At 46.6% G+C, this 27945-nt stretch overlaps 1 protein-coding gene and 1 long non-coding RNA gene across 5 annotated transcripts; one reads left to right on the top strand and one right to left on the bottom strand.

Annotated features, from left to right (window-relative positions):
• The first annotated feature begins 15575 nt into the window (after window positions 1-15575).
• LOC119277540 (histone H2B.5) lies at window positions 15576-16245 on the top strand. Its single transcript, XM_037558821.1, has one exon. It carries the CDS (start codon window positions 15668-15670, stop codon window positions 16076-16078), a length of 411 nt encoding a protein of 136 aa, XP_037414718.1. The 5' UTR covers window positions 15576-15667; the 3' UTR covers window positions 16079-16245.
• Window positions 16246-19657: 3412 nt separating this feature from the next.
• Window positions 19658-23881, bottom strand: LOC119277539. 4 transcript variants are annotated; one of them, XR_005137199.1, is made up of 5 exons: window positions 21892-23881; window positions 21545-21735; window positions 21141-21226; window positions 20205-21074; window positions 19658-19873 (listed from the first exon to the last, which is right to left on the bottom strand). It is a non-coding gene; the product is annotated as an uncharacterized LOC119277539 (long non-coding RNA). The 4 variants fall into 4 exon arrangements; XR_005137197.1 differs by having other exon boundaries at window positions 19658-21074; window positions 21545-21752; XR_005137196.1 differs by having other exon boundaries at window positions 19658-21074.
• Window positions 23882-27945: the final 4064 nt, after the last annotated feature.

Here is a 27945-nt window from a genome sequence, read left to right as displayed (position 1 = left end):
CATCTATGAGGAAACCCTGCGAAAAATGGAAATAGACTGGAGCCGCATTGAGCGAAGCAACACAACCTTTAGAGGAATAATCCCCAGCCGGGAAGCGTGTTGTTCACGGCAAATCACACTAGATGTGGTGTTCGGCACGCCGGATAATTACAGATCCGAGGAGGTCACATTTCAAGTGGCCCCGTTCAGCAGTGGATACCACGCTCTATTAGGGTGAGAAGCATTCACAATTTTTCAAGCTATACCCCATTACGGGTACATGAAGCTCAAAATGCCCGGACCCAACGGAGTCATCACTCTTGCTAGTGATCCGGACACAGCGCTCCGCGCCGAAAACAAGACAGTCGCACTGGCCCTCGAGGCATTATCCGGAGCCCTGGCGGCCGAGGAACTAACTGTGTTGCGCTCCACGGTGGACAGGGATGACGTGATACTCGACAAAAGATCCAAGTCCACCTCCTTCAAGCCGGCAGACGAAATAGTCAAGTTCCAAGTCCATCCAACGGACACTACAAAAACGGCCTCCATCGGGGCACAACTAAATCCTGATGTAGACGCTGCACTCAGAGAATTCCTACGAGAAAATTGGGACATTTTTGCTTGGCACCCTTCAGACATGCCAGGAATCCCACGCAGGCTGGACGAGCACAGCCTGAACATCCTAAAAGGATTCAAGCCCGTTAAGCAGACTCTTCGGCGTTTCTCTAAACCTAAGAGACAAGCCATGGGAGAGGAGCTAGCTAAACTATTGGAAGCCAGATTCATCAGAGATATAAAACATCTGGACTGGCTAACAAACCTGGTGATGGTACCAAAGAAGGACAAATCCTGGCGCGTATGTGTCGATTTCAAAGACCTAAATAAGGCTTGCCCAAAGGATCCCTTCCCCCTCCCCCGCATTGATCAAATCATCGACGCCACTGCAGGACACGATTCATTGTGTTTCCTCGATGCATACTCTGGCTACCACCAAATCAAGATGGCAGAGTCAGACCAAGCCGCAACGGCATTCATCACCCCATACGACCCATTCTGCTTCAACACAATGCCCTTCGGGCTCAAAAATGCCGACGCAACATATCAGCGCATGATTCAGACATGTATGGCCAACCAGATCGGCAAAACAGTTGAAGCGTACGTGGATGACATGGTCGTCAAAACCAAACACATCGAAACTCTAATAGACGACTTGAGGCTCATGTTCGATAACCTCCAAACATATGACATTAGGCTTAACCCGGAAAAATGCATTTTTGGCGTACCAGCCGAAAAGCTCTTGGGCTTCATTGTATCCGGTAGAGGAATTGAAGCAAACCCAGCCAAGATCCGAGCTCTGTCACAATTGGGTATTCCAAAGGATCTCAAGCAAATACAAAAATTGACTGGATGCGTGGCGGCTCTAAGCCGCTTCATCTCGCGCTTGGGGGAAAAGGCATTACCCCTTTACCGCCTCCTCCGGCGCACTGAACACTTTGAGTGGACGGATGCCGCCACAGCCGGACTCGAAGAAATAAAAGCCATACTGGCAACAAACCCTGTCCTGGCCACGCCGAACATCGGCAAACCAATGTTGTTATACATCGCGGCAACTCACCAAGTTGTAAGCGCAGTCCTCGTCGTCGAACGAGAAACGGACGGACACAAATTCCCTGTCCAGAAACTAGTGTACTATGTGTCCACTATCCTCACTCCATCCAAGTCCCAGTACCCGCATTACCAAAAAATAGCATACGCAGTGTTCATGGCATCCCGGAAGCTACGACACTACTTTCAAGGGTGTTCGATAACAGTAGCCTCCGAAGTACCTCTTAACGATATCATAAACAACCACGACGCAACATGCCGGATTGCCAAATGGGCCATTGAGCTCCTCCTGTTCGACATAACATATAAGCCACGGCGAGCCATCAAGTCGCAAGCCTTGGCCGACTTTGTCGCTGAATGGACTGAAGCCGAACTCCCTAAAGAGTACGGCACATATTCCAACTGGACCATGCACTTTGACGGCTCCAAAATGCTGGCGGGTCTGGGGGCTGGTGTCATTCTGACGTCCCCAACAGGAGAGACAGTCCAATATGTACTCCAGATAATGTATACGGACTCCAACAATGCAGCCGAATATGAGGCCCTTCTACATGGCCTCCGGATGGTAGTCTCCATGGGCATTCAACGCCTAGAGGTGCGTGGGGATTCGAACCTTGCAATATCCCAAATAAACGGAGACTTTGACGCCAAAGATCCGAAAATGGCAGCTTACCGCAACGCCGTCCTAAATATGTCAGCTTGGTTCGAAGGGCTGGAATTCCACCATATAGCCCGGGAAAATAATCAGGCAGCAGACGTCCTGGCACGCATCGGCGCAAAGCGCGATGCAGTCCCCCCCCCCCAACATTTTCCTGGAAAGGCTATTCAAGCCATCCGTACAGTGGGAAGGGGAATCCGGAATTAACAATCCAGACCAGGCCGCATCACCTGACCCCGAACACCCTGACACAACGGAAGACTCCGTCAATGAAGTCACACCCTCAGCCCATGTAATAATGGCAGTAATTGCCCCGTGGACAGAACCATTCTTAGCCTACTTAAATAGGTAGGAACTCCCCGAGGACCAAAATGAGGCACACTGCATAGTGCGGCGATCTAAAGCCTATAAAGTCCACGAAGGAGAGATTTATAAGAAAAGCACCACCGGAGTCCTTCAAAGAAGTATCTCTGAAGAGGAAGGGCGGAACCTTCTGGCGGAAATTCACGCCGGACTCGGCGGTCACCACACCGCAACCCGAGCCCTTGTGAGCAAGGCCTTCCGTACCGGATTTTATTGGCCGACGGCCCGGGCAGACGTTCAGGACTTAGTCCAGTGATGCATCGGTTGCCAATTATTCGCTAATCAAAGCCACATGCCGCCTACCGCCCTACAAACCATACCCATCACCTGGCCTTTTTGCGGTCTGGGGGCTTGACATGGTTGGACCCCTTAAAGGAGGAACCCACAAGCAAAAATATCTACTGGTCATCGTGGATAAATTCACCAAATGGATAGAGGCCAAGCCTGTTAAGACGACCGAATCCGGACCGGTGATAGACTTCATATCCGGGGTTGTACACCGTTACGGCGTCCCCCACAGCATCATTACTAACAATGGCACAAACTTTACGGCCGATGAAGTTAAACTCTGGTGCAAAAACATGGGCATTAAGCTCGATTATGCTTCAGTCTATCACCCACAAACTAATGGTCAAGTTGAGCGAGCCAACGGTCTAATCATGAGCGGCATCAAACCTAGATTAGTGCGATCCCTCAAGGAATCTAACACGCACTGGGTAGAGGAGCTTGACTCCATATTCTGGGGGCTGCGGACCATGCTGAATCGCACTACCGGATTCACACCATTTTTTATGGTATACGGCGCAGAGGCAGTCCTGCCCTGCGACATAATTCATGACTCACCTCGCGTGCGCATGTACGAAGAAAGAGAAGCCGAGCTCGATCGGCAGGATAGCTTGGACGCATTGGAAGAGGAGCGTGACTTGGCAAAGGCCCATTCCGCATTCTATCAACAGCAGGCTCGAAGATATCAAAGCGGAGAAGTACGGGCCAAAACTTACAATGTTGGCGAACTAGTTTTACGCCTGCCGGACAAGAAAAAGGACAAACTCAAGCCCAAATGGGAGGGTCCCTTCATAATCGACCAAGTCCTGACTGGTGGAGCGTACCGTCTGCGAAATGCATCGGACAACCGACTCGAGCCGAACCCATGGAACACAGCACGCCTACGATGATTCTACGCCTAGCGTCGCACTCTGTGTTCGTCTCCTTCCTCTGTCACCTTCCTTTTTTTTAATTTAGCTGCCTGGTATTTTTCTCCTCCTTCCTCCATTCTTTCTCCCAAGCCTTTAGGGGATTGCTTGCACGATTGTTCGCACATAATTGATGCACCACCCACGCTCATTATACCTGGGGGCTTCTTTATTAGAAGCTTATATACACGGGCTTCATGCCCAAAACATGTGTGACACTTCCGCATGAACCTTTTATGCACCATCATATGCATCGATATGACTTCAGTTTTGGCCAAGCTGGGTTGCCTGGCTCCTGTGCTTACCCCTACGTTCCCGTTTGTTCGGCTAGCTGGTAAAGGGAGCACCTCTGCGATTGTTACTGCCGGGTCAGCCGGATGTGTACCTCAGACTGGGTGAAGCCGAAAGCTAGCGTTCTTAAGGGAATATTCGGTCGGTGAACTAAAAGATGACTTTTCACTTGTTTATTTATCTACCCCCAGATGCTTTTCTGCTTTTCTACGCAGTCCGGACATGCACTTTAGGGCCTGCCTCCCAGGGAAAGGAACCCCTAACGGAACTATTCTCCCTGGAAGATGTTTCTTACTAACCATGTAATATAACATAACTAGTTGGGCACTTGTCTGCTAAAGCACTTATGACCCCTACGCCTGGTCTCCATGCATGCCCCGGTTCTTACATAACCGAGAGGGTATTCGGACACACTCCGGACTATCGGGTCCAAAGGTTGAAGCGAAAAGGTCCGCAATGACAAACGATCTACAATCCAGCTAGAAGGCATTTTACATGTCATTTTAAATTACATAGTCAATTTGACTGGGTGTATTCTTCTTCAATACCATCCAACAGGCGGTCTAATTTATAGTCCTGTTGGGAATAATTGGCGGCCAGCTCTACCTGGCCATACACTAAACTGACAGGGATCTCCTTCCCGTCGGGCCCCAAAGGGCCGACCTCGGCCATGTGGTTTGGGTCAGCCTTCGTGTACCGCGTCTTCACCATGGCCCAGGCCTCCTTGGCGCCTTGACGGCAGGCCGATATCTTCCATAACCGAAAGCGCTGCCGCACTCCCTTCGGCTTCTCTGCAAGCTCTTCAAGGCCTTCGGGCAGGGAGAGGGACGGCCACAAAGCCTGTACGACGCCTTGCATTGCCTGCCTAACTCGTTCATGCAGTTGCAATTGCTCGGGGAGAAGATCCCCCGCAGAACCGGGCATTTCCTCCGCAGGCCGACCTATCAGCATATCTGCAGACATAGCTCTGTCAATTGACTTCCTCGCCGAACCCTTTTTCGAAGATTCATTTAAGCACTTACTAAAAATGCCGCGTCGAAGTCGCCGATTCTCCTTTACGGAATCAGACAGCTGAGCACGAACATCCTTTAGTTCCTCGCCCAGTTGGGTGTTGGCGTCTTGAAGCTTGTTCTTCTCTTGCCTCACCCTCGTCAGCACGCTCTCGCCGGCCTTTAACTGGCGCGGGAGTTGTTGCTTGTCCGGATTCAATCCGGCCCCATCCGCACTGTTATTGTCAGAATTGCACACATGCCGCACGTCACAACAGAATTATTTTTCGAAGCATATATTACCTGAGAGAATCACCTGTTGGGGAACGTAGCAGAAATTCAAAATTTTCCTACGTGTCACCAAGATCTATCTATGGAGAAACCAGTAACGAGGGGAAGGAGAGTGCATCTGCATACCCTTATAGATCGCTAAGCGGAAGCATTCAAGAGAACGGGGTTGAAGGAGTTGTACTCGTCGTGATCCAAATCACCGGAGATCCTAGTGCCGAACGGACGGCACCTCCGCGTTCAACACACGTACAGCCCGGTGACGTCTCCCATGCCTTGATCCAGCAAGGAGAGAGGGAGAGGTTGAGGAAGACTCCGTCCAGCAGAAGCACAACGGCGTGGTGGTGATGGAGGAGCGTGGCAATCCTGCAGGGCTTCGCCAAGCACCGCGGGAGAGGAGAAGGGAGAGAGGTAGCGCTGCGTCAGGGAGAGGTCAAACTCATCTATTGGCAACCCCAAAAACCCTCAAGTATATATAGGGGGAGAGGGGGGGCTGCGCCCCCACCTAGGGTTCCACCCTAGGGGCGGCGGCCAGCCCAAGATCCCATCTGGGGGCGGCCAAGGGGGGGAGAGGGGAAATTTGCCCCCCAAGTTAGGTGGGTGCGCTCCCTCCCCCAAACCCTAGATGCCTTGGGACCTTGTGGGGGGGGGCGCACCAGCCCACCTGGGGCTGGTCCCCTCCCACACTTGGCCCATGCAGCCCTGCGGGGATGGTGGCCCCACTTGGTGGACCCCCGGGACCCTCCCGGTGGTCCCGGTACGTTACCGATAAAACCCGAAACTTTTCCGGTGACCAAAATAGGACTTCCCATATATAAATCTTTACCTCCGGACCATTTCGGAACTCCTCATGACATCCGGGATCTCATCCGGGACTCCGAACAACATTCGGTAACCACATACAAACTTCCTTTATAACCCTAGCGTCATCGAACCTTAAGTGTGTAGACCCTACGGGTTCGGGAACCATGCAGACATGACCGAGACGTTCTCCGGTCAATAACCAACAGCGGGATCTGGATACCCATGTTGGCTCCCACATGTTCCACGATGATCTCATCAGATGAACCATGATGTCAAGGACTCAATCGATCACGTATACAATTCCCTTTGTCTAGCGGTATTGTACTTGCCCGAGATTCGATCGTCGATATGCCGATACCTTGTTCAATCTCGTTACCGGCAAGTCTCTTTACTCGTTCCGTAACACATCATCCCGTGATCAACCCCTTGGTCACATTGTGCACATTATGATGATGTCCTACCGAGTGGGCCCAGAGATACCTCTCCGTTAAACGGAGTGACAAATCCCAGTCTCGATTCGTGCCAACCCAACAGACACTTTCGGAGATACCTGTAGTGCACCTTTATAGCCACCCAGTTACGTTGTGACGTTTGGTACACCCAAAGCATTCCTACGGTATCCGGGAGTTGCACAATCTCATGGTCTAAGGAAATGATACTTGACATTAGAAAAGCTTTAGCATACGAACTACACGATCTTTTGTGCTAGGCTTAGGATTGGGTCTTGTCCATCACATCATTCTCCTAATGATGTGATCCCGTTATCAATGACATCCAATGTCCATGGTCAGGAAACCGTAACCATCTATTGATCAACGAGCTAGTCAACTAGAGGCTTACTAGGGACATGGTGTTGTCTATGTACCCACACATGTATCTGAGTTTCCTATCAATACAATTATAGCATGGATAATAAATGATTATCATGAACAAGGAAATATAATAATAATAACTAATTTATTATTGCCTCTAGGGCATATTTCCAACAGTCTCCCACTTGCACTAGAGTCAATAATCTAGTTCACATCGCCATGTGATTAACACTGATAGGTCACATCGCCATGTGACCAACATACAAAGTGTTTACTAGTGTCTAAACTAGTTCACATCACCATGTGATTAAGTCTCAATGAGTTCTGGGGTTTGATCATGTTTTTCTTGTGAGAGAGGTTTTAGTCAACAGGTCTGCAACATTCAGATCCGTATGTACTTCGCAATTCTCTATGTCATATTGTAAATGTTGCTTCCACGCTCCACTTGAAGCTATTCCAAATGGTTGCTCCACTATACGTATCCGGTTTGCTACTCAGAGTCATTCGGATAGGTGTTAAAGCTTGCATCGACGTAACCCTTTACGGCGAACTCTTTATCACCTCCATAATCGAGAAACATGTCCTTTATTTACTCCAAGGACAATTTTGACCGCTGTCCAATGATCTATTCCTGGATCATTCTTGTACCCCTTGACTGACTCATGGCAAGGCACACTTCCGGTGCGGTACACAGCATAGCATACTATAGAGCCTACGTCTGAAGCATAGGGGACGACCTTCGTCCTTTCTCTCTCTTCTGCCATGGTCGAGCTTTAACTCTTAACTTCATACCTTACAACTCAGGCAAGGACTCCTTCTTTGACTAATCCATCTTGAACACCTTCAAGATCATGTCAAGGTATGTGCTCATTTGAAAGTACCATTTAGCATTTTTTGATCTATCCTCATAGATCTTGATGCTCAATGTTCAAGTAGCTTAATCCAGGTTCTCCATTGAAAAACACTTTTCAAATAACCCCATATGCTTTCCAGAAATTCTACATCATTTCTGATCAACAATATGTCAACAACATATATTCATCAGAAATTCTATAGCGCTCCCACTCACTTCTTTGGAAATACAAGTTTATCATAAACTTTTGTATAAACCCAAAATCTTTGATCATCTCATCAAAGCGTAGATTCCAACTCCGAGATGCTTACTCCAGTCCTTAGAAGGATTGCTGGATTTTTGCATATTTCTTAGCGTTCTTCGGGATTGTCAAAACCTTCTGGTTGTATCACATACAACCTTTCCTCAAGAAAACTATCGAGGAAACAATGTTTTGACATTCTATCTACAAGATTTCATAAATAATGCAGTAACTGCTAATCCATTTCCAACAGACTCTTAGCATCGCTACGAGTGAGAAAGCCTCACCTTAGTCAACTCCTTGAACTTGTCAGAAAACATCTTCATGACAAGTCGAGCTTTCTTAATGGTGATTCTTACCATCACTGTCTGTCTTCCTTTTAAAATCCATCTGTACCCAACGGCCTTTCGACCATCAAGTATTTCTTCCAAAGTCATGGATCCTTTCTCGGATTTTATGGCCTCAAGCCATTCGTCGGAATCCGGGCCCACCATCGCTTCTCCATAGCTTGTAGGTTCATTGTTGTCTAGCAACATGACCTCTAAGACAGGATTGCGTACCACTCTGAAGTAGTACGCATCCTTGTCACCCTACGAGGTACGGTAGTGACTTGATCCGAAACTTCATGATCACTATCATAAGCTTCTACTTCAATTGGTGTAGGCACCACAGGAACAACTTCCTGTGCCCCGCTACACACTAGTTGAAGTGACGGTTCAATAACCTCATCAAGTCTCCACCATCCTCCCACTCAATTCTTTCGAGAGAAACTTTTCCTCGAGAAAGGACCCGTTTCTAGAAACAATTACTTTTGCTTCCGGATCTGAGATAGGAGGTATACCCAACCATTTTGGGTATCCTATGAAGATGTATTTATCCATTTTGTGTTCGAGCTTATCACGATGAAACTTTTTCACATAAGCGTCGCAGCCCCAAACTTTTAAGAAACGACAACTTAGGTTTCTCCAAACCATAGTTCAAACGGTGTCGTCTCAATGGAATCACGTGGTGCCCTATTAAAGTGAGTGCGGTTGTCTCTAATGCCTAACCCATGAACGATAGTGGTAATTCGATAAGAGACATCATGGTACGCACCATATCTAATAGGGTGCAACTATGATGTTCAGACACACCATCACACTATGGTGTTCCGGGCGGTATTAATTGTGAAACATTTCCACAATGTCTTAATTGCGTGCCAAAGCTCGTAACTCAGATACTTATCTCTATGATCATATCATAGACATTTTATCCTCTTGTCACAATGATCTTCAACTTCACTCTGAAATTACTTGAACCATTCAATAATTCAGACTTGTGTTTCATCAAGTAAATATACTCAGTATCTACTTAAATTATCCGTGAAGTAAGAACATAATGATATTCACTGCATGCCTCAGCACTCATTGGACTGCACACATCAAAATGTGTTACTTCCAACAAGTTGCTATCTTGTTCCATCTTACTGAAAACGAGGCTTTTCAGTCATCTTGCCTATGTGGTATGATTTGCATATCTCAAGTGATTCAAAATCAAGTGAGTCCAAATGATCCATCTGCATGGAGTTTCTTCATGTGTATACACCAATAGACATGGTTTGCATGTCTCAAACTTTTCAAAAACGAGTGAGTCCAAAGATCCATCAACATGGAGCTTCTTCATGCGTTTTACACCAATATGACTTACATGGCAGTGCCACAAGTAAGTGGTACTATCATTACTATCTTATATCTTTTGGCATGAAAATGTGTATCACTACGATCGAGATTCAATAAACCATTCCTTTTAGGCGTAAGACCATTGAAGGTATTATTCAAATAAACAGAGTAACCATTATTCTCCTTAAATGAATAACCGTATTGCGACAGACATAATCCAATCATGCCTATGCTCAACGCAAACACCAAATAACAATTATTTAGGTTTAACACCAATATCGATGGTAGAGGGAGTGTGCGATGCTTGATCACATCAACCTTGGAAACACTTCCAACACATATCGTCAGCTCACCTTTAGCTAGTCTCCGTTTATTCCGTAGCTTTTATTTCGAGTTACTAACACCTAGCAACCGAAACGGTATCTAATACCCTGGTGCTACTAGGAGTACTATTAAAGTACACATTAACATAATGTATATCCAACGTACTTCTATCGACCTTGCCAGCCTTCTTATCTACCAAGTATCTAGGGTAATTCTGCTCCAGTGGCTGTTCCCCTTATTACAAAAGCACTTAGTCTCGGGTTTGGGTTCAACCTTGGGTTTCTTCACTGGAGCAGCAACTGATTTGCCGTTTCATGAAGTGCCCCTTCTTGCCCTTGCCCTTCTTGAAACTAGTGGTTTCACTAACCATCAACAATTGATGCTCCTTCTTGATTTCTACTATCGCGGTGTCAAACATCGTGAATATCTCAAGGATCATCATATCTATCCCTGATTTGTTATAGTTCATCACGAAGCTCTAGCAGCTTGGTGGCAATGACTTTGGAGAAACATCACTATCTCATCTGGAAGATCAACTCCCACTCGATTCAAGTGATTGTTGCACTTAGACAATCTGAGCACAAGCTCAACGATTGAGCCATTCTCCCTTAGTTTGCAGGCTAAGAAAATCGTCAGAGGTCTTATACCTCTTGACGTGGGCATGAGCCTGAAATCCCAAATTTAGCCCTCGAAACATCTCATATGTTCCGCGACGTTTCGAAAACATCTTTGGTGCCTCAACTCTAAACCGTTTAACTGAACTATCACGTAGTTATCAAAACGTGTATGTCCGATGTTTGCAACATCCACAGACGACGTTTTGGGGTTCTGCACACTGAGCGGTGCATTAAGGACATAAGCTTTCTACTGATCGCATAATCGCTACTATCAACTTTCAACTATATTTTCTCTAGGAACATATCTAAAATAGTATAACTAACGCGCGAGCTATGACATAATTTGCAAAGGGCTTTTGACTATGTTCAGGATAATTAAGTTCATCTAATGAACTCCCACTCAGATAGACATCCCTCTAGTCATCTAAGTGATTACATGATCCGAGTCAACTAGGCCGTGTCTGATCATCACGTGAGACGGACTAGTCATCATCGGTGAACATCTTCATGTTGATCGTATCTACTATACGACTCATGCTCGACCTTTCGGTCTCTTGTGTTTTGAGGCCATGTCTGTACATGCTAGGCTCGTCAAGTTAACCTAAGTGTTTCGCGTGTGTAAATCTGGCTTACACCCGTTGTATGTGAATGTAAGAATCTATCACACCCGATCATCACGTGGTGCTTCAAAACGACAAACTTTCGCAACGGTGCATAGTTAGGGGGAACACTTTCTTGAAATTTTAATGAGGGATCATCTTATTTACTACCGTCGTTCTAAGCAAATAAGATGTAGAAACATGATAAACATCACATGCAATCAAAATAGTGACATGATATGGCCAATATCATTTTGCTCCTTTTGATCTCCATCTTTGGGGCTCCATGGTCATCATCGTCACCGGCATGACACCATGATCTCCATCATCATGATCTCCATCATCGTGTCTCCATGAAGTTGTCTCGCCAACTTATTACTTCTACTACTATGGCTACCGGTTAGCAATAAAGTAAAGTAATTACATGGCGTTGTTCAATGACACGCAGGTCATACAATAAATAAAGACAACTCCTATGGCTCCTGCCGATTGTCATACTCATCGACATGCAAGTCGTGATTCCTATTACAAGAACATGATCGATCTCATACATCACATATCGTTCATCACATTCTTCTTGGCCATATCACATCACATAGCTTACCCTGCAAAAACAAGTTAGACGTCCTCTAATTTTTGTTTGCATGTTTTACGTGGCTGCTATGGGTTTCTAGCAAGAACGTTTCTTACCTACGCAAAACCACAACATGATATGCCAATTGCTATTTACCCTTCATAAGGACCCTTTTCATCGAATCCGTTCCGACTAAAGTGGGAGAGACTGGCACCCGCTAGCCACCTTATGCACCAAGTGCATGTAAGTCGGTGGAACCTGTCTCACGTAAGAGTACGTGTAAGGTCGGTCCGGGCCGCTTCATCCCACAATACCGTCGAAACAAGATTGGACTAGTAATGGTAAGCATATTGAACAAAATCAACGCCCACAACTACTTTGTGTTCTACTCGTGCATAGAATCTACGCAATAGACCTAGCTCATGATGCCACTGTTGGGGAACGTAGCAGAAATTCAAAATTTTCCTACGTGTCACCAAGATCTATCTATGGAGAAACCAGCAACGAGGGGAAGGAGAGTGCATCTACATACCCTTGTAGATTGCTAAGTGGAAGCGTTCAAGAGAACGGGGTTGAAGGAGTCGTACTCGTCATGATCCAAATCACCGGAGATCCTAGTGCCGAACGAACGGCACCTCTGCGTTCAACACACGTACAGCCCGGTGACGTCTCCCATGCCTTGATCTAGCAAGGAGAGAGGGAGAGGTTGAGGAAGACTCGTCCAGCAGCAGCACAACAGCGTGGTGGTGATGGAGGAGCGTGGCAATCCTGCAGGGCTTCGCCAAGCACCGCGGGAGAGGAGAAGGGAGAGAGGTAGGGCTGCGCCAGGGAGAGGTCAAACTCATCTGTTGGCAGCCCCAAAAACCCTCAAGTATATATAGGGGGAGAGGGGGGGCTGCGCCCCCACCTAGGGTTCCACCCTAGGGGCGGCGGCCAGCCCAAGATCCCATCTGGGGGCGGCCAAGGGGGGAGAGGGGAAACTTGCCCCCCAAGTTAGGTGGGTGCGCCCCCTCCCCCAAACCCTAGGCGCCTTGGGCCCTTGTGGGGGGGGCGCACCAGCCCACCTGGGGCTGGTCCCCTCCCACACTTGGCCCATGCAGCCCTCCGAGGATGGTGGCCCCACTTGGTGGACCCCCGGGACCCTCCCGGTGGTCCCGGTACGTTACCGATAAAACCCGAAACTTTTCCGGTGACCAAAACATGACTTCCCATATATAAATCTTTACCTCCGGACCATTCCGGAACTCCTCGTGACGTCTGGGATCTCATCCGGGACTCCGAACAACATTCGGTAACCACATACAAACTTCCTATAACCCTAGCGCCATAGAACTTTAAGTGTGTAGACCCTACGGGTTCGGGAACCATGCAGACATGACCGAGACGTTCTCCGGTCAATAACCAACAGCGGGATCTGGATACCCATGTTGGCTCCCACATTTTCCACGATGATCTCATCGGATGAACCACGATGTCAAGGACTCAATCGATCACGTATACAATTCCCTTTGTCTAGCGGTATTGTACTTGCCCGAGATTCGATCGTCGGTATGCCGATACCTTGTTCAATCTCGTTACCGGCAAGTCTCTTTACTCGTTCCATAACACATCATCCCGTGATCAACCCTTTGGTCACATTGTGCACATTATGATGATGTCCTATCGAGTGGGCCCAGAGATACCTCTCCGTTAACCGGAGTGACAAATCCCAGTCTCGATTCGTGCCAACCCAACAGACACTTTCGGAGATACCTGTAGTGCACCTTTATAGCCACCCAGTTACATTGTGACGTTTGGTACACCCAAAGCATTCCTACGGTATCTGGGAGTTGCACAATCTCATGGTCTAAGGAAATGATACTTGACATTAGAAAAGCTTTAGCATACGAACTACACGATCTTTTGTGCTAGGCTTAGGATTGGGTCTTGTCCATCACATCATTCTCCTAATGATGTGATCCCGTTATCAACGACATCCAATGTCCATGGTCAGGAAACCGTAACCATCTATTGATCAACGAGCTAGTCAACTAGAGGCTTACTAGGGACATGGTGTTGTCTATGTACCCACACATGTATCTGAGTTTCCTATCAATACAATTATAGCATGGATAATAAACGATTATGATGAACAAGGAAATATAATAATAATAAATAATTTATTATTGCCTCTAGGGAATATTTCCAACATCCCCTTGGTACTCTCTGAAGCGGCCAGTGCGGCCTCAAGTTGGGCCTTGCACTCTTCCAGCTCCTGGGACAGTTGCGTATTCTTTTTTGTAAGATCCTGCATATCATATGAGCCTTAAATCGGTTATCTTAACTGTTTCAAGTCTCGGGGGCTACTGACATATATAACCATCAGTTTTACTCACCTGTATATCTTTCACATACTGCTATGTGGCTCTGGCTAGACCATTTTGAGCGGCACGGAGGTACGCATCTCCCGTATTAAAGGCGTCCAACGCCTCTTGAAAAAAACATGCGTCACGAAGAACAGTCCGGCGACGCCTGTGGTTCATGGCACTCTCCACCTCTGAATTGGTGGCAGTGTTGCGGAAGCATGAGCGTAATAAGGCTCCTGTTGTAGAAATCAAAGGAAAAAAGGTTAGGGGAAGATTGCAACACCACTGTTGTTGCGGAGAGATGAGCGCAACATCAAGCTTGCTGCAGAGACCAAAGGCTACCTGACACTCCATCCAACGACTACTAGGCGACAAATCTTTTTAAAATATCCACCGTCCGATGCGTAGCGTTGCCCTCAATATAAAAATCCCCAACTTTCTCTAAAAGAAAATTCCTAGCAAATCCAAATCACGACACGGGGCGTGCCACGAGTCGGTCGAGGGATCAAAGATCCGCCGCCTCGCGAGTCGTCCAATTCGTGATGAAGTTGTCTGATTGTTTTTTATTTATTTCCGCAACAAGACTTTTGTTGCAGAATTTTATTTTTCCCCGCAACAAAACATTTGTGACAAAACCTTCTCTTCTCTTATTCCTGCAACAAGACCCATGTTGTAAAATCTCTCCGTCTCTAATTTTCTGCAACAAGACCCATGTTGCACAGCCTCCTCCTTTTTTTGCAAGAAGACCTTGTTGCAAAACCTCATCTTCTCTAATTTCTGGCAATAAGACACATGTTGCACAATCTCCTCTTCTCTATTTTTTTGCAACAAGACCATTGCTATAAAAAATGTGATAGCATCTCCTTAGCATATAATATTATGCAACAAGGCCCTTGTTGCAAAATTGCTACAACATCTACGGCCGCTCGCACACTTGCGCAATCGTTGCTTGCTGCCTCTGTTCTGCAACAGACTGTTGCAGAAAAAAGATGAGAGAGACCGTGTGGTCTAGTACACCACGTGACAAGCAAGAAAAGCGGCGGACACTCTGCGCTAGATCAGCCGGTAGATCAGAATCATTTCCCTCACGACAGGGTACCCGCGAAGACCCACGCACTCGACCCATCACGAAGCGCCCAAAAACAGACCTTCCCGCTCGCATTTCGGTATGCAAATTTCGGCTGGCCGCCTAAACCCACCGCGGAACAGCGAGATCACGCCTCACCACACGGATCCACCCCGTCACCACGCCCAAATCCGTCGGTCCATCAAATCCAACGTCCCCGCGCCCCGCCACGCCACCGATCCGGACCCCAACCCTCTCCACCAGTCACGCCCCTCCGCGCAACCCTATATATTCCCTGCGCCCCTGTCCGAAACCCACGCCTCAAATCAAACCCCAAGGCAAACCCGCAGTCCTCCCACCTCGCGCCCCCAAATCCGATCTCGCGCCTCCACCTCCGCCGAAATCGCCATGGCGCCCAAGGCCGAGAAGAAGCCCGCAGCGGAGAAGAAGCCGGTGGAGACGGAGAAGAAGCCCAAGGCCGAGAAGCGCGTGCCCGGCAAGGACGGCGGCGCCGACAAGAAGAAGAAGAAGGCCAAGAAGAGCGTCGAGACCTACAAGATCTACATCTTCAAGGTCCTGAAGCAGGTGCACCCCGACATCGGCATCTCCTCCAAGGCCATGTCCATCATGAACTCCTTCATCAACGACATCTTCGAGAAGCTCGCCGGTGAGTCGGCCAAGCTCGCGCGCTACAACAAGAAGCCCACCATCACCTCCCGGGAGATCCAGACCGCCGTCCGCCTCGTCCTCCCCGGCGAGCTCGCCAAGCACGCCGTCTCTGAGGGCACCAAGGCCGTCACCAAGTTCACCTCCTCTTAGATCTCCAGCCGCCGCGGAGTCTCTGTTAATTTTGGTCTTGTCTGCTTTATTCGTGTGGCAAACAAACATTATAGTGGGTTGGATCTCCCTATGAAACAGTGTATAATGAGTCGGAATTGCTGAATTAATGAAACATCTAGTGGTTGTTTCAGACGTGGATTGCTTCAGTTTGATCATGTCAGCATTTTGATTTTTATCTGCTTCGGCAATTCAACGTTCCCTTTGTGCCTTGGATGATTTCGTTTTAACAAACCTGCATTGAGTAAGCTGCTCTGCTAGTTCGACCTTTTTGTTCTGCTTTGAGTAAGCTGCTCTGGTAATTCGACCCTTTGCTTCTGCCTTATGATTTAGTCGAAACAAACCTCCATGGTTCAGTAAACTGTTGACGCAGGTCCTTATTTTTTCTTTTGTAGATGTAGTCAAGACCAGACGTAACGACTACATATTGTTGTACGGGTGGAAAGTTTGTGTTTGACCTGATTTGTTAGCTGTTTACTGAATTTTGTTTTGAGGGTCAATATTTCATACAGAGCTTTTAACACCATTAACTTATTCTCATTCTAAGAGTTACAAGTCAGGCCGTATTGTAGGAAGTTTCAGAAGTCAGTTGTCAATTTTATAACTCTGCGATCTGTTAGGCCAATTTTTTATAACTCCTGCCTTTGAAGATTTTGTGGAATTCACGTGGATGTATGTCTTGATTTAATTCTGTTTTTTTTGAGCTGTTGATTTAATTCTGTTGACATGCTATACTATGCTTAGTTTTCTGCAGATTTCATTTGATGAGATGATTGGCTGCCGAGGTTGGTAAATGTACAGACTAGTGTGGGTATTACACAGATGGGATGTTATTATTTGGCCATATTTGGTAACTTTATACTAGATTTTGTTTTCAGGGGCAAGATCTCATTGCGAGCTTTAAAACAGTGCTGAAATGTCTACTTCAAGAGGAACATGGATGATATTTTGGTCATCCCTGTAGCTTAGCGCCTGTTTGGCAGCCCTCCGCGAAGCGTGCGGAGCGCCCTTTTAGCAGCTCCGCAAATTATGATTGGATGCCACTCCCTCCGGCGCGGAGCCGCGGACCGGAGAGAGTCCGAACGCGCCCTTAGTCGCAACGGTCGCTGAGGGTGCCGACGGTCGTGGAGGATGCCGAGCAGAAGCGCTACCGTCTAGGTGAGTAGCACACCTTGTGATTGTCATCCTCCTGCAAGTCGGTCGTCCTCCCCTCCCGATGATCGAAACAAGAATCGAAAGGCTATAAGTGTAACCAAGAGGGATACGATGTTGTGACAAAAATTATGGGGAACCAATTACATTTCTGGATGTTTGGTTTGAGAAGACCCAAATGCATATAAAAATACGTAGGGATTGGACTTAGAATGTGAAAGTTATGCATAGGACAAAGTGAGGTGGTGTTTTGCTGAAATTTGATGCAAATAGGGATCTGGTTTGCTCAAACCTGAGAGTAAAGTGCACCAACAGAAACATAGCAACATTCTGGTCAAGAAGCATATATCATTTGTCCAATTCAAGCGAGTATGGGGAACTTGTGTAGTTGGCAAATGATGGGGACTAAATTGCAAAAGGGCATGCTCCTGGAATTATAACATGCTTAAAACATGAAATAAAGTGCATAAAAAGATTCACTGGATTTTTCTACCCCATTTACATATATAACATGCATATGTTAAAGTTTGGATTAGACAGATTCAAGTTTTAGTTGAACTAGGAAAATTGTCCGTGCGTTGCACCGGGAGATAGGCTTAACATGTGTTATGCAACCCGCATCTTCACTACATAATAAGAATATAAGCCCCCAGCCTGAAGAAAAGCAAAACTATCCAATTGTATATGAAGACGAATATAAGAATGTTAACCCGCAAAAAGAAAGAATATAAGAATGTCATAATAGAAAAATACTCGGAAAATCATAAAACCAAGCCAGCCAGTCAGCAATAGGAACAAATCAAAACTCATCAAGGAAAATAACAACAGAAGTTTTCAGCATAAAAAGTGAAACCTGCTTCTAACCATCGGGATTCAATTAATTGCTACTAACTGGTGGCACAATGAGTATTCTTTTCTAGATGCAATAAGTTCGGTTTCCAACATAACAGCAGCTAGCTTCACTACAAAAAAAATAAAAATCGATAGCAGGTCTGGTATTGAAAACACAAACAGCTCACACTTTAAATTGAGATGGCTCTTCTTCGCAAAATAAAAATAAAATAAAATAGCTCTACTTAACTGTGGCAGCTTCAAGCACTCTCATCAATGTGCTTATGTCAAATCGATGTAGATATTCCAACATGAATTTAGTGACAGCAACGGATGATTCACAACCAGTGAAAAAGAAGCAGGGGAATAGAGGATAACCGGAAATTCAAGAAAGAAGCAAGAAAAAAATGTTTTGGGTGCTTACTGTCTCGCCCAAAGACCTTGTTTCATTCGAGGCAAAAGTTACAATGCTTTTTACAATAATATTAGTCATGGCCACCTTGCAAAGCCTAGACAACGCAAAATAGAAATTCATACAAAAAAATCATACCTTATTCATTTGCAGGAAATTAACATGAATTTTGTAGCGATTTTGCAAAGAGCAGTTCACATATTTACATTGTGTGATAGGCCCGGACTACTCCCTCTCTTGCAAGTCTGCCTGTTGCTTCACATTATTGAATATCATCATGCCTGTGTTCTCTCCTTGAATGTAATCTTGAACCTCTCCTGTAGAACATCAAATAGAGCGCTTGTGCCATCAGAGGTGATGGTGATACCATGTACATCTGAAAGTTTATCTTTTGGCATGAACCTATTCAAAGTACTAAATCAAATGATGGTCTACACATGGGTGTGCCAATCTTGCCTTAGGCCCTTAACTTTTGTCTGTTTGCTAATTTCTTCCATGGCTTTGGAGCATGCATTCTTCTACGGATTGATTACTTTTGACATTTAAAAATGTTCTCATGCCTTATCAAGTTATCATACAGGACAATCCCATATACGAACCAAAAATGGTTTTGATTACATAGTAATTACTTATTCTAACACAAAAGCAAAATGCAAAACAACCCGCATAAGAGGACCAAGGGGTGCCTGAATACAGTTCCCAAGATTAGCACGCACAAGTGAGATCTTTGGTACTCCCTCCGTTTCAGTTTACAAGTCCTGCATGTATATCTAGGTTGTCAATTTTATCACCCTAATATAAACTATATAACACAAAATTATACTGTTTGAAAATAGAACATTGGAAGTTTATATTGGTATATTTTTTGTAAGATATGACTTGTATTAGGTTGGTCAAATTGACGACCTAGGGGTACACGCACGCCCTGTAAACTGAGAGAGAGGAAGCAAAATGAATGGGTTCCACAAGCTCAAAAGATGCGTAAAAATACAAAAACAATCCGAAGCGGCCTCTCAAATACATGGTCAATAAAGGGAATTCAAGTATCCATGATCTTGGGACAAAGCAAATCCAGTAAGTTGTTGAATCCATGAATAGCTGCAATCACTGAAGAATCAAGGAGTCGACACAAACTACCTAAGCCAGGGGGACCAAAAGGCATGCCATAGTCAAAAGGATAAGAATTCTCATATGCAGAAGTATCAGTTCCCCTTGAGCAGAATACCGAGTGATAACAAATGTATCATATGCAGAGAGTGAAACTGTATGTAATGGAAACTTTTAAACTGAAAGCCTATGGGGCAACAATTTCTTCTCTCACAACAGACAGTTTTTCTTCCTCGCGTTATCGCCCTCGAATCTTCTATTGCAATACGCTTCTCCTGAACCATACAGGGAAGTTACGGAAAACATCAGTATGTAGCCTATCATTCTTGTCTATTTCCTACAAATCATTTTTATGAGTTGTTCACTATGAGAAACAATCTCAGGGAAAAGCTAGATTAATGACCAAAGAAATGAAATTATAGACCAGTACGTAGTATGATTGAATTATTAGAGAATATGCTGCTATAGAAAATGCATTTAGTGAAACTGGATTATTATCTTCTTAAACCAAAAGAGAATGTATGGCTATAACAAAAAGGATTCGAGATGAGAAAAGAAATAACATAATGATCGTGAAATGATGGCAGAAGAGATACAAACACAAACCTGATGTTGCTAATAGATAATTGCAGATGCATGGCTCTACCGATTTCATAAGCAACATCTGTAGATTGCATAAGTTGGGTCATTTAGGGTCTTTCCTATAAAAATAGTAGCATGTGCTCCAGTTACTTCTCCAGCAATACTCTTTTGCGATGCTACTCTTCTAGCAAAAATAATAACTTAACAACTATTCTTCATCTCAAAATCGTTCATGAAAACCCACGGAAGTCCAGACTTCTTTGCCTATGATTAGGCCTACAGCCTGAAGACTTGCATTGAACTCGTCGTCTTGTTGCCTGAAGGAAACTTAGTGCGAACATCAAGCAGACTGTACGAGCTTCACAACCACAATAGCAGAGTGCATAACTTGGTAGTTTCATATTTAACATCTTCTACTTTGATATTGTTTTGACAACTCGATGGAAAGGCTCGACAGAATAACATGGTTATAATTAACAGTCTGACGACCTAACGCAAGCATTTCCTCCTGACGGGGAACCGACTCCACACCATAGGTTCAAGAGCTTCCAGGGGAGGCCACCATCGAGAAAAGCTGTTTCTAAAAGGAGGGACTTAACGTGGGAGAGCAGAGACTACAATTGATAAGGACGGTCCGAGGGAAGCCTGAGGGCACGGTTGTAGGTAGTGGCAGTTTCGGCACATCACTTACAAGTTGAGACCCGTGCATGTTTAATTTTATTTTTCAAGCGCCATGGTTTGCCACGGGAAAAAGGCAAGGAAGGCCTCCAAGTAAGAAGGCGGGTAATGCCTCCAAGTGCATACCTTCTAATTAGAGCATCTAATTAATTTGAGCCTGTGTTTCTAATTCTTAGTCATAAGCCTGAAACAGTATGTCCATTTGTGACCATGAACCTGCAGTTTTTGAAATAAATGAGTTTTGTTCCGTGTGAACTGATCAAAGACGACCATTGATTTTACCTTGGCACTTGACTGAGTGAGAATGTTTCAGAAAGGATGGTGAGTTTCCACACTCCTTTTTTTAACCAAACGATCAGTGTCCTCCCCTAGTTACACAAAAAGTGGTGGCAAAACAAATATCATTAGCAACCGTGAGGGTGATAGACTAATAAGAAAGTGCAGTCTGCATTCTTTTGACCAAAACTATTCATATTTCTGCAGTGCATCTATCCATTAGCAGTAATAACATTGTTCTGTAGTTTTTGCGGTATTGGTGGCTAATAAACAAATTCCTGAGGGTAACTCTTTTATAGAATTGAAGTTATGGCAAGCTCAAATCATCAAACAGTTGGAATACATTGCCAATGCCAGATAGCAATCAACAAGGGCGCATTCAGACTGACAAAGGGAAGTGCGGATTGAACCTGAGAAGCAAAAGGAGTTGTTGGCTGGACACAGTACTACAACTCGTTGTCGACCTTGATGGAGATCCCCAGGTCCGGCCACCTACAGGGCATTTGTATGCTGCGTCTGCCGTGTCGATGGTTCGACATAGCGCCGGCTGCATCATCTCCTTTCCCTTCCCCCATGTTCTCTATTAATTGGTGGTTGTACGCTGCCATAATGAACTCCCTGTAGTGAGTAAACATAGATCGTGGCCACACATCAACAAAAATAAAATGCTGCATAGAGGCAACGGAGAAGAGCAATGGCGATGTCGGGGCTACTGGTGTTGGACGAAGTTGAAGGCTGTCCAGGTGGAGGGGCTCACCATAGTGGAGAAGTTGGATGCGGCAGCTGGTGAACGGCGAGGAGCACCGAGGCACGAACCAAAGTTGGTCGCGCCCTCCATTAATCTGCTAGGCCAGGGCGGCGGTGCGTGGAGGGCAGCGAGCAGGGGAGCTTAGAGCGGTAGCACACGGGATCATTGGCGTGTCGGGTGGCCTGGTGGAGGCTCGCTCCAATGACCTCAGGGTCCAGGCGAGCTCGCTGGGTGAGGCCGTTGAGATGGCGGATAGGCACTTGGGGATCAAATGGCGATGGGGGACCTCGGCAGCGGAGCCTGGCCTAGCAGGAGCGATGGCTGGGGTTCCTGGGCGGCGCGGCCGCTGCGGGGAGGTTGACGCGGCGATTCGACGGAATTTGGTGGCTACTCCATGGATTTGAGGACACAAAATCCAACTCTGATCCAAGTCAGAGAAGCACGGCACATGTGCAGGAGGTTCGAGATTGAAGAGGCTGCGGGTGGCGCCGGAGAGTATTAGGGGCGGATCGGGAGGGGAAGGAGAACAGGCCGGTGGATGGCCGGAGAAAAAGACCTGCCGCCGCCGACGGCGCCATGCCCGTCTAGATCGAGCAGAGCACGCATAAAGGAAAAGAGCTCGTCCCTTTAAAATGACCACGGGTTGAATATAGCAAACTATAGGGTCTTTTCTGCAAAACCGAAACGTTATGTCAAATTTACCACTTAAGAAGGGATTGCGGGTTGAATTCCCAAAAACACATGGGCTTTTTGGGGAAAGCGCCGCGACGGTGAACCCGAAGACCCAATCCGTGCTTTATTATTAGGGAGAGATTAGTAGAATCCAGAAAATAGTTTAATTCAAAAAAGAAATCAAAAACAAAAAGGAAATAAAAGAAAAGGCTACGGGCACCCAAATCCAGCTGCCAATGAGACCGACTAGTGGGCCAGGGGCCATGTGGCTGTGAGTGTGCGTGGACAATGTGGTGTGTGGGTGACAGGTGGGTCCTAGGGGTCCTCGCTTTGTGCTGGCCGGGACTCAAACCCGCGGCCGATGTTTGAGCTGGCTAGGCACAACTAGCTGAGCAACGAGTGTGTTTGAAACATAGAGGAGTGTGCGGCCTTAAGTGGTTGACTCGCGCCCTGACAAGTGGGGCCAACTCATCAGCGAGACAAGGGGCGAAGCAGTACGTGGAGAATCTAATCCTATGTGTTGGCTAGGGATCCAACGATGGAGATGAGCTCGCGTTCGAATCGAAACAAAGGAAGCAGAGTATCTGCCGACAATGACCAAAACCAGGGCGGAGCACTCGTCGAGATGGATCCCGCCATGCTCAAGAGGAGTGGGTGTGTGTGTGTTTTGTTCACGGTGGAGTTCCGCATCCCCGACGACCAAACGTGACGTCAAGCACCGATGGAAACGACGGTGGCAACTTGCCGGAGTGGGGAGGCGCTCGGGTGCGCAAGGCATCGTGGCTATGGCATGCAAATAAGAAAACTAACGCTGCCATACTACTCTACATGCTCGCGCAGACGTGAGACTGCCAAAGGAACGAGCCTGAGGTCATCGGAGCGTGGCCGGCGACATGGCCGTGAGGAGGAGCTCTCAGGATTGAGACAAATCCATCGATGTAGGAGTGAATCGGAAGGGGGGAAGGGTTTGTGGAAGCGGGTGCTCACCATAAGCACGCCAGTGCGCTTGACTGGTTGAGAGGTGGATGTAGACGATGGGAGTTTGAGAAGGAGCGGTGACGGGCGTAGATAAAGAAGAGGAAGACGGCGACACTGTCTTGGTGTCCCATGGCGATGCAGAAGTAGTAGTCGACGGATTCGACGATGGAGAATTAGCCGGAGATGCAGACGGCGTAGGAGGAGGGCGATGGCCACGGCCACACAATGGTCGTTCTCTCAGACGCCGTCAGGGTGGCGTCGAATTGGCGGGATCTAGGGTTTCCATGGTTTTCATGTAAGAGGGGGAAGAGAGGAGAGGTGGGTGGCGTGTGGCTATCACAGCGAGGGGGGAGATAAGGCAAATAAGGAGTCAGCTAAGGACAACACGCTCGCTCGGGGTGCCCATATGCGTGCAGACGAACAAGGGGACCGAGGAAGAAGAGAGTAGGTGCAGGCACCGATTGCCAGTCGCTGATTGCTGGGTCCTCCAGTGTCATGTGGGGGCGAACAAGTGCGAGGGTAGAGAGGTGGCGCGGTGAGAACAATTTCCAGAGGTTTGGTGGGTTGAGGCGCTCGGTCTCTCTCTCTCCCTCTCATGTGCATTTTTTCTTTTTTCTTTTTCTTTAAGCATAAAACTTGAGGAAAAAGAAGGCAAGGGTAAAGATGGAGTTTAACAAGTGCGAGGGTAGAGAGGTGGCGTGGTGAGAACAATTTCCAGAGGGTTGGTGGGTTGAGGCGCGCTCTCTCTCTCTCATGTGCATTTTTTCTTTTTCTTTTTCTTTAAGCATAAAACTTGAGGAAAAAGAAGGCAAGGGTAAAGATGGAGTTTAACAAGGATGGATATTTTTCTGGACTCGGAAAAATATGGAGAAATTTATAATAATGGTTCGAGATTATTTGGAGCAGTTTGAAAATTCCCAAGTTTGAATTTGTTCAAACTATTTGGAATTTTAAACCAATTGAGATGAACTTCAAAAAGGATGAAATTTTAGGAGGTGCCCTACACACCAAATCTGACTTATGGGTGAAAGTTGGACACTTATCGAGCGCCAAAAAATGTAACTCAAATATCCCATTTCAAAATAAAAGAAGTTGAAAGTGGCATAGCGGATTTGGAAAAGTTGCATGGTCTTGATGAAAGTTGATCATGGTTTGGGGTAAGTGAAAGTTGATGAAAGAACATGCGGTGCCCCCATGTTTGGTTTTGGCAATTGATGACAATCTCTATGGACTAATGGTTGCATTGAGTTATATTTGAAGGGTTTGTCCATAGGCTTTTCTTGGAGTCCACTTGTTGGTTTCAAGGAGAGTTTGTGATGACCAAGTTGCTATTAAGGAATTATCCAAAGATTGGTCTTATGAGTGTTGAGCTTATTGCAGGCATGTCTTGAAGAAGAAGATTATGTGATCATTCATGTTTACCTTCAAGACATCATCCAAATGAAGAGAGTTGGAAAGATTCAAGGTTGATTAAGACTAAGTCAAAGAATGAATCAAGTTGATCAACACACAAAGCATAGAAGATGTACCGAGAGGGATCAAGCGATCCCATGGTATGGTAAGCATGGTCAATTACGCTTTGTGTACTAACCCATGGTCTTCGTGAGAGTTCTTTGTGGGGTTAGGTTGTGGTGTGCAAGCTCAAGTTGAATCATCACGAAGAGATCATATGCTTGAAGCTTGCCGTCCATTGTGGCGACAATGGACTTGTGAAGATGTGCAGAAGAGTGGCTCACCCATAGTGGAGTATGGGGGAGCAATCAACTAGTCTTCTTCGAGCCAATGCAATCAAGAAAGGTGGTCCAACTTGAGGGAGTCAAGATCGTCATCATCTAGCTCAAGTGGATCATGTGCAAGGCAAAGGTTTGCCCTTGATAGGTTTTCTATTTTACCGGTCTCACGGTAGTTGTGGTAGACCGGGTTATAGGATTGATTGCCGTACTATCAAGGGGGCTCTCGATGAGTTGCTTGATCGTATCATTCGTAGAGAGCTCAAACCATTGCATCCTTGCATCTTCTTTTTGGTTCTTGTTTGGTTCTTCTCCTTGTGAGTTTTGGAGCTTATGGTCATTTTTATGACAAGCTCGAGTTCATCGAAAACGGAGTTCTCATGCATCTTCTATGATGTTTTCGATGTTGGAGGGTATGGCGGTTCTTCTCGGTTGGAGGTTTCACTCCTTTGTCTTGCTCTATCCAACAAGCTTGAATTTGCTCAATTCGGAGCTCATATGAAGAAGTTATGGCAGTTCTGGTTTTCCTTGGAGTATTCTTTGTTTTCGTGGTTGAGGCATAAGGTTGGCCCCAGCGGTAGTACCGCGACCACAGCGGTAGTACCACCGAAGCTCCCCAGCGGCAGTACCGCTCTCAGAGCGGTAGTACCGCTCCAAGCGGTAGTACCGCTCTCAGAGCGGTAGTACCGCTCTCCGAACGGTAGTACCGCTTGGGATTTTCGGCCGTAGTACCGCTGTGCGTCTGGGCTACTTCTGCCTCGATTCTCGTACGAAGTTTTTTCGTGTTGGGTTTTGCGGCACTAAGGGCGGCAGTAGGAGCGGTAGTACCGCCCTAAGCGGTAGTACCGCTCTTCCCTAGCGGTAGTACCGCCCTGGGGTCATGGCCCTGGCAGTGCGGCAGTACCGCTGGGTTGAGCGGTAGTACCGCCCGGAGCGGTAGTACCGCCCTTCCCTAGCGGTAGTACCGCTCTGTGCGGGGATGTTCAGTGGGGTAACGGTTGGACTTTCCCCCTCCTATAAAAGGGGGTCTTCTTCCCCATTGAACCTTATCCTTTAAGCTCGTGTTCTTCCCCCATTGTTGACCTTCTCCGAGCTTGCTATCTCTCAATCCCTCCATGGATTCTTGCTAGTTTTGGGGGGAAAAGAGAGAGGAGATTTAGATCCACATTTCCACCAATCACTTTCTCCTCTATGTGAGGGGAACCCCTTGGATCTAGTTCTTGGAGTTCTTGTTGTTCTCCTTCTTGTTCTTCCTCTCATTTTCCTCCCTAGCATTAGTTGCTTCGATGGGATTTGAGAGAGAAGGACTTGGGCACTCTGTGTGCCCTTGCCATTGTATTTGTGCATCGGTTGAGTTCTCCACGGTGATACATGGAAGTTACAAGTTGAGAAGCTTATTACTCTTAGGTGCTTGGTGCCCTTGAGCTTGTTCCTCTTGGGTGCTTGGGCGCCCTAGTCGATTGGTGGTGTTCGGAGCTCAATCATTGTGGTGTAAAGCTCCGGGCAAGTGTCGGGGTCTCCAATTAGGTTGTGGAGATCGCCCCGAGCAATTTGACGGGTTCCGGTGACCGCCCCCATGGGTTGCCAAAGTGTACGGGTTCGGTGACCGCCCCCAAGGGTTGCCATTTGTACGGGTTCGGTGACCGCCCTCAAGGGTCCCTTAGTGGATTCACGGCATCTTGCATTGTGCGAGGGCGTGAGGAGATTACGGTGGCCCTAGTGGCTTCTTGGGGAGCATTGTGCCTCCACACCGCTCCAAACGGAGATTAGCATCCGCAAGGGTGTGAACTTCGGGATACATCATCGTCTCCGCGTGCCTCGGTTATCTCTACCCGAGCCCCTTTACTTATGCACTTTACTTTGTGATAGCCATATTGTTCTTTGTCATACATCTTGCTATCACATAGTTGCTTATCTTGCTTAGCATAAGTTGTTGGTGCACATAGGTGAGCCTTGTTGTTGTAGGTTTTGTGCTTGACAAATTAACCGTTAGGTTTATTCCGCATTTGTTCAAGCCTAAACCGTAATTATTTTAAAGCGTCTATTCACCCCCCCCCCATCTAGGCGACATCCTCGATCTTTCAGTTGAGAAATAGCTTAGTGGAAGTGACCATGACATGAAGTGGAGTTAAAAATGAAACATAAGGTTGATATGCATAGAAGAGAAACAAAACACACAATGCAAGTTCAACCATAACAAAAGAACACAAAAAAAGTCCTATGGCAAAGGGGTCTTGGGTCTGGGCTGCTATAGGGATGGACAAGTGAAGTTCGCAAGTCTAAAGTTTGCTCCGGGGGTGTACACGAGCCAAAGCAGAAGTTTGGAGGTCTGAAATTTGATCTCAACCTAGTAATTTCTCTTCTGGACAACTCAAATCAAGGTTCAGAAGTGTGTTGGAGCTATAGGTCTCTAGTGTTCAAACCTTGTCTGAGACCTTCAGACGTGCACATTAACACACGGATAATTGTTTTAGAGATATGCACTGCAAATAGCCCCCTTTTTCCCCAGCAAGGGGTGACCGTTGGATTCACTCGCTCGTCATTGTTTTGAGCTTAGTCACCTCGTTCGCCCCAAGCATACACCCAAGTGGGAAGATCATGATTTCGAGCCTACATCCGACATCCAGCTATGAAATTTTGCTCTCACCCCATAAGCTATTGAAATATGAGGTGGGCTTTAGGT

This window comes from Triticum dicoccoides, chromosome 3B (assembly GCF_002162155.2).
Source record: "Triticum dicoccoides isolate Atlit2015 ecotype Zavitan chromosome 3B, WEW_v2.0, whole genome shotgun sequence".
Lineage (NCBI taxonomy): Eukaryota > Viridiplantae > Streptophyta > Magnoliopsida > Poales > Poaceae > Triticum > Triticum dicoccoides.
The sequence above is the reverse complement of the archived record's forward strand: the minus strand, read 5'-3'. Positions and strand labels throughout refer to the sequence as shown.

Bases quoted from the DNA above. Each gene is read 5' to 3' on its own strand.
- LOC119277540 (XM_037558821.1), top strand. From the start codon at position 15,668: ATGGCGCCCAAGGCCGAGAAGAAGCCCGCAGCGGAGAAGAAGCCGGTG.